Source organism: Hesperophylax consimilis, chromosome 4, assembly GCF_061612785.1.
Source record: "Hesperophylax consimilis isolate HC1 chromosome 4, BYU_Hcon_1.0, whole genome shotgun sequence".
In the NCBI taxonomy this organism is placed as follows: domain Eukaryota; kingdom Metazoa; phylum Arthropoda; class Insecta; order Trichoptera; family Limnephilidae; genus Hesperophylax; species Hesperophylax consimilis.
Window position 1 is genome coordinate 18,550,422 of NC_142839.1, and position 17,891 is coordinate 18,568,312.

General features: G+C 39.1%; 2 protein-coding genes across 3 annotated transcripts in view; one reads left to right on the forward strand and one right to left on the reverse strand.

Moving 5' to 3' along the window:
* On the forward strand, positions 1 to 7,386 carry LOC149424324 (calcium load-activated calcium channel). Its single transcript, XM_089651454.1, has 5 exons — positions 1 to 268; positions 1,995 to 2,072; positions 3,640 to 3,814; positions 5,807 to 5,947; positions 7,206 to 7,386. Exons 1-5 carry the CDS (start codon positions 208 to 210, stop codon positions 7,300 to 7,302), a joined length of 552 nt encoding a protein of 183 aa, XP_089507580.1. The 5' UTR covers positions 1 to 207; the 3' UTR covers positions 7,303 to 7,386.
* l(2)37Bb (FAD-dependent oxidoreductase domain containing lethal (2) 37Bb) overlaps positions 7,279 to 17,891 on the reverse strand; it is a 24,168-nt gene continuing 13,555 nt past the window's right edge. For both annotated transcript variants that reach the window (XM_089651453.1, XM_089651452.1), the window contains exons 4-7: positions 17,088 to 17,421; positions 10,374 to 10,620; positions 8,531 to 8,645; positions 7,279 to 7,537 (exon numbers count right to left, since the gene is read on the reverse strand). In XM_089651453.1, the coding sequence (XP_089507579.1) occupies positions 7,398 to 7,537; positions 8,531 to 8,645; positions 10,374 to 10,620; positions 17,088 to 17,421 (836 nt within the window). In that variant the 3' untranslated portion in view covers positions 7,279 to 7,397. The remainder of the gene's footprint in view (positions 7,538 to 8,530; positions 8,646 to 10,373; positions 10,621 to 17,087; positions 17,422 to 17,891) is intronic.

A 17,891-nucleotide genomic window follows, 5' to 3' on the forward strand; every position in this document is an offset into this window, starting at 1 on the left:
GTTGTCAAATGACTATCTTCAGACTGGATTGCACGTAAAAATACATTTAGTTGCCGATTCCTGGTTCTATTATTTAATTTCTCTTTAATTAAGCAATCTTTCTTCGATTTAGACAGTATTTTACTTTCTATAACCCCCCTTATTCTACATGTTCTTGTTCCTGTAGAGTATACTTTTTGGTATAAGTGATAATTCTACTTCAGCAAGATGTGGAGTGACACTCTTTTGATCGTATTCATATCTATTTGCACTGCATTTTTAGGCGAGGGTAAGTCGAGAATCTGTTTTAATGATAAAAAAGTCAATAAATATCAAAATATCTACGGTTTGATTTGCAAAATATAAACTTCCCAATGAAATAATTCATAATTTGGTACTCGAATTATTAATACTCGAGTCTTGGTATTATCTCCTCTATGAATTTCGTAAGACTCAACTGATCAAATGAATTTAAACGTTACCAACTGAAGTTTTTACTAATGATTACCGAAATTTGAAAACCTAACGTAGAAGCACACACCAAAGCTTCCTGAACAGGGTTGTTATTGTCTGTCTCACGTATGGCTTCCAATTGAATGTATCTATATGATATAAAAGTTTTATCATTAGTCAATTACACAATTAAGTAGAGGAACTACAGTAGAAAGATATTTGGTAAAATTTCGATCGCGCTGGCCTCGCTTATTATGAATATTTTTTAGATAAAACCTTTAGATTCACCTTAATTACTGTATGACACAACTTTTTGCGTTCGGGGCGGTGGAAAATATTGCAATAAAAATTTCAATTACGTAAAATTAAAATTAGCTTTCGTTTTGTGAAACGAGACCGTCCATTTTCAAACTTTATTGTCAAATGTCATTTTGTTTTGTTGGTATTTCTGTTACTATAGGACGAAACGAACGGCTAGAAGTGGCTAGAAACATAATCGCGCGGGTGTTTTTTTAATGTTAAAATATCCGTCAAATTAGTATTTACCTAATATGCATGCATTGTGTGCGTTGTGATTGAATTTTATTCGCTGGATAATATTTTTTTACGTTCAAATTTTATTTAAGTTAACTATTTCTGCGATGTTGAGCGGCTACGCTAAGTTTGTGTAACATGGTTTATGATGAAAAAGAAAATGCCCCCTTTATACCGCCTGCTCACGTCAAGGCAAGAAAAACATCCCAGTTTTCAAACAGTTTAGCGGCTACGCTAGGTTTGTGTAACATGGTATATATATATATATATATATATCTCAAAAACCATGTTACACAAACCTAGCGTAGCCGCTAAACTATTTGAAAACTGGGATGTTTTTCTTGCCTTGACGTGAGCAGGCGGTATAAAAGGGACACTTTCTTTTGAATCACAAACCTAGCGTAGCCGCTAAACTAATTGAAAACTGGGATGTTTTTCTTGCCTTGACGCGAGCAGGCGGTATAAAGGGGGCATTTTCTTTTTCATCATAAACCATGTTACACAAACTTAGCGTAGCCGCTCAACATCGCAGAAATAGTTAACTTAAATAAAATTTGAACGTAAAAAAATATTATCCAGCGAATAAAATTCAATCACAACGCACACAATGCATGCATATTAGGTAAATACTAATTTGACGGATATTTTAACATTAAAAAAACGCCCGCGCGATTATGTTTCTAGCCACTTCTAGCCGTTCGTTTCGTCCTATAGTAACAGAAATACCAACAAAACAAAATGACATTTGACAATAAAGTTTGAAAATGGACGGTCTCGTTTCACAAAACGAAAGCTAATTTTAATTTTACGTAATTGAAATTTTTATTGCAATATTTTCCACCGCCCCGAACGCAAAAAGTTGTGTCATACAGTAATTAAGGTGAATCTAAAGGTTTTATCTAAAAAATATTCATAATAAGCGAGGCCAGCGCGATCGAAATTTTACCAGATATTTTCAGCCTTCTGTAGTGGTAGTCTGAAATCTGTCCAACTTTAAAGGTTATTCTAAAATATTTATTCTTTTATAGGTCTAACATGGATTATGGTATATAGAACAGAAAAATACCAAAAACTTAAATCAGAAGTAGAGAGACAAAGCAAAAGATGTAAGTTTACAGTACCTACCTACACTTTTCTCATGCTTCATTCCAAATTTGAATGGAATTTTTACACCATGAAAATGTCTGCTCCTGTCCATATTACAAATAGGCCATCATCAATGCATCATCCCTTTTACTACTTCACTTGGAAAATCATCTTTTAATGCTATTTGTTTCGGAATTCATTCAATTTTATTACATCTCAGCAGCAGGCGCGGTCCGTCCATACATGCTGTGGATGCTCCGCATCCCTTGCATTTTAGAGTAAAAAGATTTGGACTTCTATCCTTAAACAGCAATACTGCAATTTAAATATTTTTATATTTCTACAGCGACCTTAATGTGATTTTTTTTTTACAAAAACGGCGCTGTAACAAATCTTACAAATATTATAATTTTTTAAGACATTGTGCATATTATCGTCCCATTTCTGTGTACGCACAACGAACGATACGATACAAACAGCGCAGGCGAGTCTAAATACACATACATTCTCAAATACTGTGTAACGCATAAAACACACGTATACAAGCAATAATACTGTGGTGTGGAAGCGATCTGTAAACCGTATCCAAAATGATAGAACATATGTTCTTTCTGCGCATGCGCACTGAGACCCGCAAGCCAATATCTTCATCAACTTTATCCGATATTAATGACAGCATCCAACGTACAAAAACTGTCTTTAATGTTCATATGTATAATGGACAGAATCATATACTCTATTACTAATCCATTGGATTGTATGCGCGCGCTGCTTTGACAGTTTGCTTTGAGCTTGAATACTGAAGTCGAATTCTTATTGAATATTATTAACCTGCGATTTACTTTTTCATCATAATTTAAATAAATAAAAATGAATACCCAAAATAAGATGGATACTTCGCCAACGAGTTCTAAATGATAATAGTGAATTGTATAATTGAATCATTAATGCGAAAATGTTTTGTGTCTCGGCCATTTGCGGAAAAAACTTATTCTGAATACTGGAAATATTGAGTTATGGAGCTTATTTGTATCTTGTTCGTGGGCTAGCATCTAGATGTGCATATTTGATATCAAGTACATAGTAAGTACGAGTATAAACATTTGATGTCCACCATCCCTTCTACAAAAAGTCACCGACCTCCACTGCTCCGCAGGTCTCTCTTGGAAAGTACCAAAATATGACTTACATGTAGGCAAATTTGCCTTGATACTATGTTGTGTTATTTGTAGTCATAGAATGAAAAATATTTAAAAACACTCTTTAATTGCCCTCGTACGCTTGTATTTGAACAGCTGCATCATGGCAGAGACAGCACAGGTAATATATATCGCCAACTGGAATTCATAGACAAACTTTTGTGATAATGCATTTTAAAAGTTTAGAATGTGTAAGGGTAAAATCATATTTCCACATTATAAGATTTACTTACACTTACATAACATTTCACAAATCAAAGTTCATCTCCAAATTTGAAATTGTTACATAATAAAACTTTGTTTCAAGGTTGGAGACTTTTACCTATACTTTGAACCTCTATAAGTAAGGAATATTATTTTGACTTTTACCTCTATTATTTGTTTGCAGTGGAAAGACGTAAAGAGGCACACGGCGACTCCTTAGATAAGCAACATAAGAAAAAAATAGAAAGGGAAGAAGAAAGATTAAAAAATAATAACAGGGATCTTTCTCTAGTCAAGATGAAATCCATGTTTGCTATTGGATTTGCATTTACTGCTCTGCTGAGCATGTTCAACAATATGTAAGTAAATTAATAGATATTTTTATTTTTACATTAGTTCCACACAGTAGGCCCCGAGGAAAATAATTCCCCTCAGGGCCGATGTCATCTTTGGGGATGCTAAGTGTGGGGTCTTTTTAGGAAAGGAAGGATAGAAAGTTCTGGAAAGGAAAGAGGTACGAGGGATGGATAGGAATGCGGGGGTCAGTGTGTCCAGGAGTGACGGACGTATGAATCTATCTATCCCTCCCATTGCGGCGCGAGGATATTTTCCGAGAGAGTCCTGCTGTAGAGGTCAAAAGGTCTCCTGGAGTCAGAACCTCCCAATCCGGCCTGTCAAGCAGTAAGAGGGCAGACACAATCGCCGCCCACCAAGCCCCGAGCAAATGTCGCCCCATAAACCTGGGCACCTCTGCTAAGTCACCAAACGTAGCGAACCACTTGGGGTGACCTATGGCAGTGATGTTGGTTATCAAATAAATGGTCCCCGGGGCGGCGGTACCCATACACAAAAAAAACAGGATATTATAATTGTAGGATTAGAAGTATTTATATACTTCTAATTTATATTTTAATATGCCTATCAGAAACAAACATTGTCAATTTTATAAACAGTCAGACTTACCTTTCGAATGAACATTAGTAAACTTAAAAAATTACGACTTACGTCAAAATTTAAACAAAAGAAATACCAATATCAAGTATAGAATTATTACTTCTTCAATAATTGCAAAATCACTTTGCGGCGTCGTTTTAATTTAAATAAACTAAATTACTTTGTAAATTGTTATTTATACCATTTATCCTGACGAAGAAACCATTGGTTTTGAAACATGTCGATCCTTTTTATTTAAATAGTGGTGCTTACAAAGTAATATACTTTTATTTAAAATAGAATTATTGATTCAAATAAAATAATTTTTGATAACTACCTACTTTAATACTTGCCTGAGTTGTTTCCAGTCAGTCTCAATTTTGAAAATAAAACAAATCCAAGTTCTATAGTTCATTGAACTGGAGTTACAACGGAGTTAATAACTTTCGACTATAAGTCTAGTGGTCTATTCATTGCCTTCAAGTCGAGTGGGGGTTTGTGGGTTCCATTCCCGGGCAGCGCAAAACTATATTAACTACACATTTGAATACATAATAAGTAAGCGCTACTACTAGATCTGCATGTTCTGATGTTCAGAGTGATGAACTTATGATACAATGGTGGTGTTAAAGCTGTGGTCACAAATTGTTAAATTTTAATAATTGTCATTTCATACTTTGCAACTGAACTCACAATTTATTATGAAATAAGATTATAAGCAGAGATGTGCAAAGCGGGTATCCAAAACCATTTGAAATGCAAAATGGAAATGGGTCAAAACTTTTCCATTTGAAAATGCAAAATGGTTTTTAGAAAAGCATTTCAAATGCAAAATGCAAAATACCTGTTTTCAAAATGCATTGAAAATGCAAAATGGTTTCTCAGGTCAAACAATCAAAATAATTATAGAATTTTTCAACAATTTTGTCCTTTAATAATGGACATCAATGTAGATTACATGATGGTAAATCCAAAAACACCACTACAGATTATGAAATCACAAAACATTTGCGCGGGACTAATGTTGCCAACGTAAAAACATAGAGACTGCTATCTAACATTTAATATTACAGCGTCATGGCCCCATGTTCAGTATTTTTTGTAATGGTATCACTCAATTGTCAGGGCTCCTACCAGGGAGCAACTTGACAAATGTAAATTATCTCTCATAGCGAGGTTGAGGACCGACTGATATTTGGGGCTTATGAAAAAAAGATGAGTGGAGATAGTAGGAAGAATGTTGCAAAAAAGCATTTAATATGGAAAATGCATTGAGAAAAGCATTTAAAATGCAAAATGGTTTTTAGAAAAGCATTTAAAATGCAAAATGGAAAATACCCATTTTGCATTTCCATTTGAAATGGATTTATTTGAAATAAAGCACATCTCTGATTATAAGTATGACTTTTATTTGGCAGATTTGACGGTCGTGTAGTAGCAAAACTTCCCTTTTCCCCGATCTCCTGGATCCAGGGTCTCAGCCACCGCAACTTGCCTGGAGACGACTACACTGAGTGCTCCTTCATCTTCCTCTACATCTTGTGCACCATGTCCATTAGGTAATACCAAACATCTTCATTGCAATATTATAACATGCTTTTAACACCTCCCATGAGGCCCTAAGGTTTTCCTAATGTTGTAGGAAGGAGGAAAGAAGCCCGTACTTCATTCCATAGCTGAACTGTTAAACGTAAGAACGAATTGAAGCATTGGGTAGAAAAGAGGCATTATCAGCATAACACCCTTTTTCTATTATTAGCCCAAACGGTAGTTTGTGTCTAGTTTCTATTACTTACATTGCTTACATTGGTTGGACAAGGTTCTAACTTCACTTTACCTTATTCTGAGATGTGAGAAATTGTCTTTTTGAAACTTTGACATCTCAGAACATGGTTCGGCGAAGTTAGAACCTTAACCAACTAAAGTAACAAACTACACTGAAAGATCAACTGTCAGATATAAACAAAATAGCAATTGCAAAAGGTTCAGAGTAATTTAGAACCTTGTAAAATAAATGGAAACTTTAAAAACTTGATGTTAGAACTTTGTCTTACAAATATCTACGGAAATACAACGCAGATGGCTCTGAAAGTTATTTTGGATATAGAAATGAGCAAAAAAAAAGGGTTTGCAACTAAGGTGATGATGTGTCAAATGTCAACCGTGCACAAATGCTGTGTCCACCAGCACCGAGAGTTTCAATGATGTAATTCTTCGGATAACCTTTCATTAAAATACTGGTAGAACAGCACAGCATTCCTACTTTACGTCTGTATTACACAGGGTGTTAAGGGACGTACTTGACATACTGTAACTTGCTGATATTATTTGGAGTAAAAAAAGTAAATTAAATTTTGGTCTGAGGGGTTGGAAGGTTATTCGCCTGAGTGACCACTGATTTGTTTGGTTTGAAGAAAAAAAAACATGAAAAAAGTCACCGGAGGCCAAAATTTAATTAACATTTTTACTCCAAATGATGTCGAGAATCACTGATTACAGTAAGTCAAGTACGTCCCTTAACACCTTGTATAGACTGCAATCTATCAATCAGATTCCCTGTTTCTGCAGAGTTTTAATAGGTTCCAATTAGCAATATTGTTCTCTACCAAATTTCTGTTGCATTTCTTCAGCTTCCATTAACGCTGTCTGGCGCTTTAATGATACAAAATTATTCTGAACAATTCTCATGTGTGAAAATTTTTAAGAGAAAATAAAGATGATGAAGAATTGTCTCCATATATATATATATAATTTTTTTTTTACCATAGATGAATTGAATAAAATTACTAATACTTCTTCAAAAAAATTTATTTTCAGGCAAAATATCCAGAAGTTATTAGGATTCGCTCCGTCTCGTGCAGCGTCCAAGCAGGGAGGGGCCTTGTTCGGCACTTCACCGGGAGCATTCAAATAAACCCTAATCGATCTTTGCAAGGTTGTCTTTATTAAAACTACATTTTTAAACTATTTTAGACAATTTTGTTAAAAACTATAATTTATTATTATGTTTTAATATATATTTGTTTCATACATGGGAAGTTTCATTACAAATCTGTCGAATCCCAATCTTGTTAGGTCAGTGGTGTGGTACGCGCCCAGGATGATCAATTCCGCTATTGCCAGGCCGACGGCGGGCGCTTGTTGGATACCTGGAAACATTTATAATTATTCATTTGCTACTTAATTTGTACACCCTCCATCGAGACAAACTGAGTTTCGTCAATTTAAAACAATTAATGCCTAGTTGTTTGAACCCCTACCACATTTGACGTCATCAAAATCGGCAATCAACGTCATTTCGAATTTACCCTAAAAAAGGTCTTTGTTAATTGCCTATTCTCTGTTTAATCTACTATAATTTTGTTGTCAGTTTTCATGCTTTAACCTTTGGAACACCAGATTCTTTTTGAGGGAAATCAAAAATGGAATAAAAAATGAACTGTAAAGTGTTTCAAGCAACATAAATTTTTTTATGCACTTTCTCATGGCATACAAGTTTAAATCGCTTATCAAAAAAATTCCAGCTAGGGCGTAATTCCAATGCCAGTAGCGCATGAACGGTTTGTCGGCGGGAAAAAATTCTTGTCACTGGTGCACGAACGGTTTCCAGTGGTTAAGGCTGATCGAACAACCTGATTAAAATTTGATCAAACACTGAAGGGCCGAACCCCCCCTCCCCCCATTTACATTTCTTCGAGGGTAATCTCGGAAAACTGGCTAAGGGACGCGGGTGCTTGGGATCGTTGTGGCCAGGCCGCGTGCCACGCTCATTCTTGCCGGGACTGCCCCGTGATAGTGGGGTAAACTGCCCTCGATACGCGGCTTGTATATTTTTATGTTACTAACAATCATGCATGCAGGGACATTGGAGGGTCTAGAATCGTTTTAAAATAAATTTAGCTTCTTTTTACAAAAAAATTAGAGTCCTGACGTGTGCGGCTAAGGAGGTTAAACAATCAGTTTCCTCACACAGCCGTCGGGAAAGGGTGGGTCCCCTCCAATGAAGGGCCGAAGATCGGTAGTTAATGGGGACTAATCAAAATGTCAAATATAACAGGGCTTCCAACAACTATGCCTAAGTAAAGTCATGATAATATTTTTTATGTACTTGGGGGAAACATGAGAAGGTAAGAGGTACAAACCATGCCCACTGAAACCAGTTGCGAAGAAGATATTTCCGTGGTAGGGGTGAGCTCCAATAATTCCATTTTCATCAAATGTGTTGTAGTCGTAATATCCAGCCCACGATCCGGTTACCTTTGAAAACCAATAATGCAAGACATTATTCACAGATATGTACATTGTGCGCTAGGAAGTGATGAAATAAGATCCCTGAGACCAGAAGTGGTTCTTTGGTATGTGCATTTGTGCATTGCACTGCTCGTCTTCAGTCTTCACATAACTTACAACCACATCTGTGCCCCACTCATCAATATATGAAAGTAAGCCCCAGTCATAATTCCCGCCAGGCTATTCATCTAGCTCAAGATTCTCGCGCAAGCGCAAATCAGTCATGCATAAAATGAGTTATTAAAATGAGTCGTGCACAAAACTTTGTTTTACCATACAACGCGGGGACAAAGTCGGGCAGTATCGAGACAGCTCGGTACACTGAAACGGTGACATGAGCGAGACAAATTACGCTCATAATGGAACATGTTGAAGTAGTGCAGGTATATAACTCATCCTGTGCACTATCGACGCATGCGCCAAACATTCTAAAGGCAACTGAATTTTACGCCACTTTGGTCATGCGTAATCCAATGATTCAGGAAGAAATTCGTTTAGGAATACTAATTTACAATGTTAGCACTATTCATTCACAAATTGTTTCATATTCATTCACACTCGTGTGCAGTTTTGCGAGATTTTCAGTAATGAATTGCGTGTTCTTTACTATCGAGATGATTTTGCAAACGCTGATGGACCAGTATTATTATTTAAATATTTTACAAATAATTTAACTTATTGGAGTGAATGAATTGCATTACCTCCATTAATTAATTCGCTACGCCTATATTAAATACTAAGTACATTTTAAAAATATATTAAAACCATGTATGACCATGGTAAGAAAAAATGCAATGCTGATGTATGAATATTGGATAAAAATAATAAAGGGACGCTTAGATGGTTTTGATATGGTAGAACGGATGCAAAAAGGAAGAGTGTAAGGAGAATATATGTCGCGTAAGTGAATGGTAGAAAAAGTCGCGGGCACCCGACAAAGACATAGCACGATCAAGGAGGATGACCGATCGGTGGCCGAGTTGACATCGCGTTTGGGTCCCACCCAGGCGTAGTGTGTTCAATTCCTCGGCTGACTAAGTCCTCCATCACAACACAAGCACATTTTCAGCTTACTGTGGTGGTAGTAGGAGATTTTCAAATATTGTCAGGTTATTCGTAACCCGGGAATGTTTGTCTTTCTTTTAAAAAAAAAGAAAAAGTGAATCAAATACTTGAGTCAGGCTATGTCAAGAGTCAAAATAACAGAACAGTATGTATGAATGTGAATGAAGCAAGGAGTGTGTGCTGAGACAAAGTTGTATGGCGGTCAATACTCTCTGCCTACTCCTGCATCGAAACGGCGTGATGGTTAGTTAGTTTAAAGTGCGTTTGATTCTTCTTTCTTTTAATTAATTAACAAATGACAGTGTTATTATCTGTATCAGCTGTACCCTGCCACGCGTTGCTGTGACTCAGTCTGTCTGTGCACATAGAGAAACAATAGCGCAAGTTGCTTTTACGTCCAACAGATGGCGCTGTTTAAAAAAAAAAAAAAAATACATGTTTTAGCTGTCACAGGTGACATCTATATAATATAGGTATATAAAAACACACACATTCGAATACAACGTTGTGTCGACATTTCTAAAACAACTTTCGGTGAATTAAGATTTTGAATGAACAAACATTAAAATTATTATTTATATAGAAATAGATAGATTAAAGTTATGAACTACAATGCAAATAAACTCATACCTTAACTCCTTCAAAGGCTGGTACTCGAAACCCTAATTGAGGCCAAACATCAGTGTGGAAAAACTCATGATCCACCTCCAAGTTGTCAATGGGGGGCTCATTTTCTAGCAAAGGACATCTTCCTGCAATAAAACTAGTGCCGAGTCCCTCTCGACGGAAATATGTCCCAGACGGATCGATGACCATCGGTGTGTTCAAGCCGGGAATGTTCGGATCTTGGCTGTTGAAGCAGTACACAAATCTTTTTCTGAAATCAAATTTTATACTATGCAAAATATCTGTTCAATGGCGAGTTAATCACAAAATAATATGCAGTGCCTTTTCTGTCTGGAATTTATGACTGGCAACATTATTTCCACCACGAAATGTGGAACTTATTCATCAACCAATTAGTGACTGAGTTGATAACAGCGCCTGGTTCTCACCCAGGGGTCGTGGATTCAATTCCTCAACTGGCTAAGCCCTCCATCATTGCACAAGCAACATCTTCTGTTTATTATGGTATTACACAATTGATAAACAACCATTTACCATTTTTACAGCATTCTCCTCTTGTGATCCCGGCATAAGTATTTACATAATTTATGTTTAGAAAATTTTATGAGTTATGAATAATTTAATTTAATTTTCAGTTGTTTGATGATATAAAATGAAATAATGTGTTAAAAAAATACTTTAAATTACAAATGAAGTAGATACATATCTATTTTTATATTATAATTAAGAGTGTCTGTGGCAGGCACACGGGTGGGTGATTTTTGATTTTTATACATATCTACAATTTTATTTATTCTGAGATTGATGAAATTTTTCACAGTTCCCCTTCAAAACAAGAGGAAGGTCACTGTCTACATGAAATTTCTAAAAACTATCCCTATACCCTTTTCCCACCCCTTAAAGCAGAATTTTGATACATGATGAAATTTTGCACACTTGACTTTATGATTTCGAAAAACTCTGCGTAAAGCCCGGGCAACGCCGCTAGTTATGTATAAAGATTAGATTTAATTTTTGAGAAAGTGTATAACATTAAGCACAAACTGAATGAAGTTCCATAAGTTCCATACTAGCACTTAATATAATTGACGAAGAATAGATATATCAATTTGGTAGGCGGGAATGGGTACCGCCGCCCTGGGAACCATTTATTGGATGACCAACACCTCTGCCACAGGTCACCCCAAGTGGTTCGCTACGTTTGGTGACTTAGCAGGGGTGCCCGGGTTCATGGGTTAAGGTTTGCCCAGGTCTTGGTGGCGGGTGCGTCGGCCCACCTTCTGCGTGGCGGGCCGGTTGGGAGATGCTGGTTGAGGGAGACCCTTTACAACCGGTTACCGCTGTCCGGGCCGCTCGATAGTACAGGGGCCCGACCCTCAGGCTCACGACTAAGGGTGGGCTGCCCCATCAGCGAGTGTAAAAACCCCGCCACTGCTGTTGTGCCGGTTCGTGACCGGAGGGGACCCAGCAGCAGCGTTTGGGGCGCATTGGATGCCCTCTCCAGCCGGACTCTCCCAGCCTATCGCCTAGCACCGCAGTGGGTGGGCTGGAACCAAACGCTCATCACTCCTGGACAGCCTGAACCCCATATTCCTACCCACCCCTCACACCTTTCCATTCCAGACCTTCCTTTCACTTCATACCCTTAAAAAAAAAAAAAAAAAAAAAAAAAAAAAAAAAAAAAAAAAAAAATTAAAATCATGAATATACATAAAAACAAACATAACATCTTTACAGCGGCGAGTAGCAGGCGTCCCCGGTGCGGGCCAAAACTGTTGGTAAATTTTGCCAACATTCGCGGCCTGCACACAAATTTAAATTCCGTCCATCACCATCTTTTGTCCCAACGTCCCAACCTTCTTTTCCTATCCGAAACTCAGATAGCCGAGCCGCCAGACTCCTCCTATCTGGACTGCCCGGGCTTTACCCTCGCAAGCAGATTCCGACTGAAAGGAGGAGTCTGCCTCTATAGTCGAGCTGACGTCAACTGTGTGCGACTATTGAGTCTGGAAAACTCCAGATTCGACGTAATGTGGGTGCGCGTCAATCTTGCCAGTACGGCAAGATTCTACGCATGTCTATACCGCTCACCGAACCATAGCGAATCAGACACTTCCGAGCTCTTCAAACATTTGAGCGATACTATTGATGATCTCTTGCCCCGCTACCCTTCGGCCGAGTTTGTTGTTCTGGGGGACTTCAACGTTCATAACGAACCATGGTTGAAGTTCTCAGGCCCAACGGACTCGGCTGGCCGACAGGCGGAATCCTTTGCCATTTGCTACGGATTAGAGCAATTGGTTCAGGAGCCTACAAGGGTTCCTGATGTCCAGACTCACCGCTCCAATCTGTTAGACCTATTCTTAACTACTGTGCCACACGGTTATAAGATTGACGTCACAGCGCCTCTGGGATCATCTGACCACTGCCTAGTGACGACATCAATCCCCGTTAGCCTCAGACCAACCAATGAGAGGCTGAGGAGAAAAGTGTGGCACTATAGGTCAGCAGATTGGTTCGGTATGCGGGCCCATTTCAATGCTTTTCCGTGGTCAGCTGTTTGTTTTCGGACTTCGGACCCTTCAAGATGTGCCCAGGAGATTGGTGAAGTCATCAAATCGGCGATGGATGGCTTCATACAATCGACTACTAAAGAAACTGGTGTGGGCTCAAAGCCGTGGTTCAGTCGACAATGCTCCGAAGCAGTTCGACGAAAAAACGCGGCTTACCGAGCCTACAACACATCTCGAACGCCCGAAAGCAGATCAGCATACAACAAATCGGCAAAGGAATGCAAGAGAATCATCAATAGGTCAAAATTCGAACACGACCTGCAGATCAGCAAAAAGCTGGCTGCCTGCCCGCATGGCAGCAGAGCGTTCTGGTCGCTTGCGGGCTCAATAGGTCGAAATTTTTGCAAACCCAGTTTGCCACCTCTTACCAGACCTGACGGCTCACTAGCAAACACCGCCACCGAAAAGGCAAACCTTTTAGGGAAAATGTTTACGGAAAACTCGACCCTCGACGACGGGGGTGCTGTTCCGCCGTCGGTTCCTCACTGCGGCTTCTATATGAAAAAGCTGAGGATCCGGCATCGGGATGTACTCCACGTCATACGGGGGCTCGATGTTAACAAAGCTAGTGGACCTGATGGAATACCTGCCCTGGTATTGCAGAGTAGAGGTGGGTGAGTTCTGCATTTTTCCGGAGGCATCCGAGGACTGCTTCCTTTTAAAAGAACTCGAGTTCTTGGAGTGGGTCCCGGGTCCGAGTTCTTGGGTGCGGACTGGGTACTGGGCGACTACCGGGACGCACGGGTCCGGCCAAGGACTCGGCACTCGGACTCGGATAGAACCCGCGAAAGAACTCGGACCCGTAGCAGGACAAGGACCCGCACAAGAACTCGGACCCACACGAGAACACGGAGTCAATCCCGTCACCCATCGCACCCGAGTCGCGAGTTGTGCAGTTTACATTTTGGCGAAGTTCAACGAAATCCATTCGTGTCTTGTCGTGTTCCAGCTGATTGGGCTACGGCTAATGCGAGGCCGTAACGGATGTAGTATTAGGTTCCAAGTTCCAGATGATAATTTTAGCACACGCGTAAGCAGTAATAAATCAAATGTAGTAACATAAATTTCGGTTGTCGTTGAGAATTTGTCGTTTTCATAATCTCTGTCCATCGATATAGATAAAGGTACTTGGTCGAAGCCTCTATCAAATTAAACTCAGTAAAGGCGAGATGTTTTAAAAACAAAGTCAGGAAGTAGTTAGGTACAGCATTGAACTATTAAAATTTTAACAATTAACAACATGTTTTAATATCTATTTATTCCAGTCCATTTTTTTTTACTTTTACAATACATACACACTTTGTTCAATATATTATTGTAGGATTTGTGTATATTATATACTTGATTTGTATATTTTTCCTTTTGGTTTCACAAATATATACATATATATGTCTCAGGATCATTAAAAATAAACATTTGCCAGAAATTTGCCTTTCGAATGAACACTATTACGACATAGCTAAAAAATTTTTAGAAGATAAATAAAAACATCCACTGGAGCGCTTTTTGTCAAATTTTTGCAAGTATTGCAATATCTTAGTAGCACCTCTAGGTACATCCTAGAGTACTTAGTGAGTCTAAAAATATTGGAAAAATGGTAAAATCTAGGTGAATTCATTGGCTATAAGCCGCAATAATCATTTCTTATTGTTTCAATACTAATATTTTGAGGAATGCTGTTAATTGTATCGAATGGCAGAATTGATTGCTGAAACAGAATTGATTGATAAAACTATCGACAATACTAGGGTAAGAATCATTTTTTTTAAAGTGTAAACCCCAGTCACAGCCTAATTTTTATACACCTAATTAAATTAAATATTACTTAACTTATTTTTTTTTACATCACTCAAATAATTTATTGCTATTATTGATTTATTAGTACATGTCAGTCGATATTATTATTTAACTAATTAGCTCATCAGTTTAGAAGAGCAACTCATAACCCCAAATAACTCCAATAAGTACTAGATATTAAACAATAAACAAAACATCCACTTACTGTAAAGCAGGTAAACAGAAGATGTCTTCACCACCAGAACTTACCACTCACTGCAGGACTCGCGAGGCCGGTGGTGGAGGGAGGCATTCGGGTTCGAGACCCCGAGTCCGAGTTTTCTGGGAGTTGTTGATTAGAGGCATTCGGGTCCGAGTCCAAGTCCTTAGAGGCATTCTCGGGTCCGGGTTCTCTGGGAGTCGTTGATTGGAGGCATTCGGGTCCGAGTCCCAGACCGAGTTCTCTGGGAGTGGTTGATTACGAAAAGGAGTGGGAGTAGGACCCGCTTCCCGCAAAGGACTCGGGCTCAAGGACTCAATCCGGCTGAACCTACACATCGCTATTGCAGAGGTGTGCTGCGGAAATAGTTCCAGTTTTGACAAAGCTCTTCAAAATGTCCCTGAAGTGTGGCACTGTGCCCTCTGGTTGGAAAAAAGCGGTAATTCACCCTATTCCCAAGAAAGGTGACCGCTCCAACCCGGCCAACTACCGCCCCATAGCGATCACATCAGTTCTGTCCAAAGTGATGGAACGTGTGATCAACGACAAACTGCTCACATACCTCGAGAAGAACAAAATTATCAACGACCGTCAATACGGATTCCGGCGGAACCGCTCGTGCGGTGATCTTCTCGCGTATGTGACGCATGTTTGGGGGCGGTGCCTGGAACGTCACGGTGAGACCCAAACGGTCGCACTAGACATATCCAAGGCCTTTGACCGGGTCTGGCACCGAGGACTTGTCAACAAATTGCATTCTTACGGACTTCCCGCATCCCTGTGTACGTGGATTGCTGACTTTTTAAGGGATAGGTCGATTCAGGCGGTTGCTGACGGTTTCACCTCTTCCTCGCACTCCATAAATGCTGGCGTCCCACAGGGATCGGTTCTGTCTCCGACTTTGTTTTTGTTGCACATCAATGACCTTTTGACATGTGCACCGATTCATTGTTACGCGGATGACAGTACAGTTCATGATAGCTTTTTGTTTGACAAGCCCCCAAAGGGCACACAAACTCCAACGGCTCGGAGGGCTTTGAAGCAGAGAATGGACGGTTATCTCGAGAGTATTTCCTCCTGGGGTAAAAATAATCTCGTCGAATTTAATGTTTCAAAGACCCAATCCTGTCTGATTACGTCTAAAAGGGATCCAAATGATAATCTTGTCTCCTTCAACGGAAGCAATCTTCCGAACAGGCCTTCCATTGATATGCTTGGTGTAACTATAAGTGACCAGCTCAGGTACGGGGGCTCCATCGAAGCTAGAGTAAAGTTGGCCTCTCAGAAGCTGGGCGTACTGTACAGGGCCCGCAGATACTTTAATAGTACACAACTGCTCACCCTGTACAAATCGCAAGTGCGCCCTACTGTCGAATTTGGCAGCCATCTCTGGTCTGGAGCCCCAAAATACCTGAAAAAAACCCTTGACTCTGTGCAGAAACGGGCGGTCCGTTTGATAGATTCCCCAATCTTAACAAACGGACTGCAATCTTTAGAGCACAGGCGTCAGGTAGGTATGCTGTCCTTGTTCTATCGGTATTACAATGGAAGATGCTCTGAGGAACTAGCGTCATTGATCCCTTCGGCACCGGTGCGTAGTCGGGATACACGCCAAACGCGCGCCCAACATTTGTACACAGTTGACACTTGTCACATGAGAACGGGTCGCTTCTATGATTCGTTCTTAAGTTCAACAGCTCGGCTGTGGAACGAACTGCCGGCCTCTGTGTTTCCTCCCTCCTACAACATGGGACTCTTCAAGACCCATGTTCACTCCTTCCTCTCCACAAAAAGACCCTCCACACAGCATCCCCAAAGATGACATAGGCCCTGAGGGAAATTATTTTCTTCAGGGCCTCCTGTGTGGAGTAAATATAAAAAAAAAAAAAAAAACATAGAATAAAGAATAACACAAGAAGTTCCTTGTGGGCGTGTTTCGTGATCCAAATATCAGTCCAATTTGGGCCTTTATTTCCATACAAAATTTTATTTCACCGTGATTACGAAATTCAAATGGGATGGCGATATACAATGTCAGGCAACTGTAAGAGAGACAGACCGCATGGTAGCATGATCTAGAACCAGATCATGCTACCAGTCAGTGGCACATTAGTTTCCATTCAAACTAATACAGAAGAGATAAATTACCTTGGTTCAACTGGTAGCGCAATACTTAGGAGACCTTGACCTGTTCCGATATCAGCCATTTGTGCAACTTTACCCGACTGAGCGCCAGCCGCAATGACACAAATAGAGAAGGTTATTGGTCTGACTCTTCCGTCTTTGGTTTTAACGTACAATGTTTTGGCTCTTTTGAAAGTGCCTTCAACTCCTGGTACTAGGACGTTACGATTTTCTTCAAATTCAAAGCGATTAGCTTCAGCTTCCACATAATTAGCGCCTAGTCTGACAGCCTTTTGTTTGAAGCCAGCCAACAATGACCAGGGATCAAACCAACCTTCATTTTCTAGCCCGAGGCAACCTGAAATGAAAAGGTAATAAAATGATTTGAAAAAGTTTATCATAAAACAGAAACTTGCTAAACTTGGGACAACATTTAATTATCTATGAATATTTTATAATGCTATTAAAAAAAAAAACAAACAAGTAGACCCTGTTTATAAACACTTTGATACAGTTTCCCATAAAATTCTTATTTGGAAATTAAAAAAGCTTGGTATACGGGGCAACAAAATAGTGGGTTATGCCTAAATACTATAAAGAATAAGTTTTAGATGTACATATTATAAAGTGTCCTTAATGTCATATAAATAAGTTGTTAAAAGGTTTATACTAGATATAAAAATGTTATTTTTTTATAACTAAATAAAAACATACAAAAAAATAAGGTTTAAGAGCTATCTTACTGGTAGACAATAAATTGATAAAATAAAATGCTTCAGTCAGAGAAAAAAATGTAACAAGTGGAGTCCCACAGTGTTCATGATATTA

Bases quoted from the DNA above. Each gene is read 5' to 3' on its own strand.
- LOC149424324 (XM_089651454.1), top strand. From the start codon at position 208: ATGTGGAGTGACACTCTTTTGATCGTATTCATATCTATTTGCACTGCA. The intron at 3,815-5,806 runs GTAAGTAAATTA...TTTATTTGGCAG, and splicing joins CTGAGCATGTTCAACAATAT to ATTTGACGGTCGTGTAGTAG. The intron at 5,948-7,205 runs GTAATACCAAAC...ATTTATTTTCAG, and splicing joins TTGTGCACCATGTCCATTAG to GCAAAATATCCAGAAGTTAT.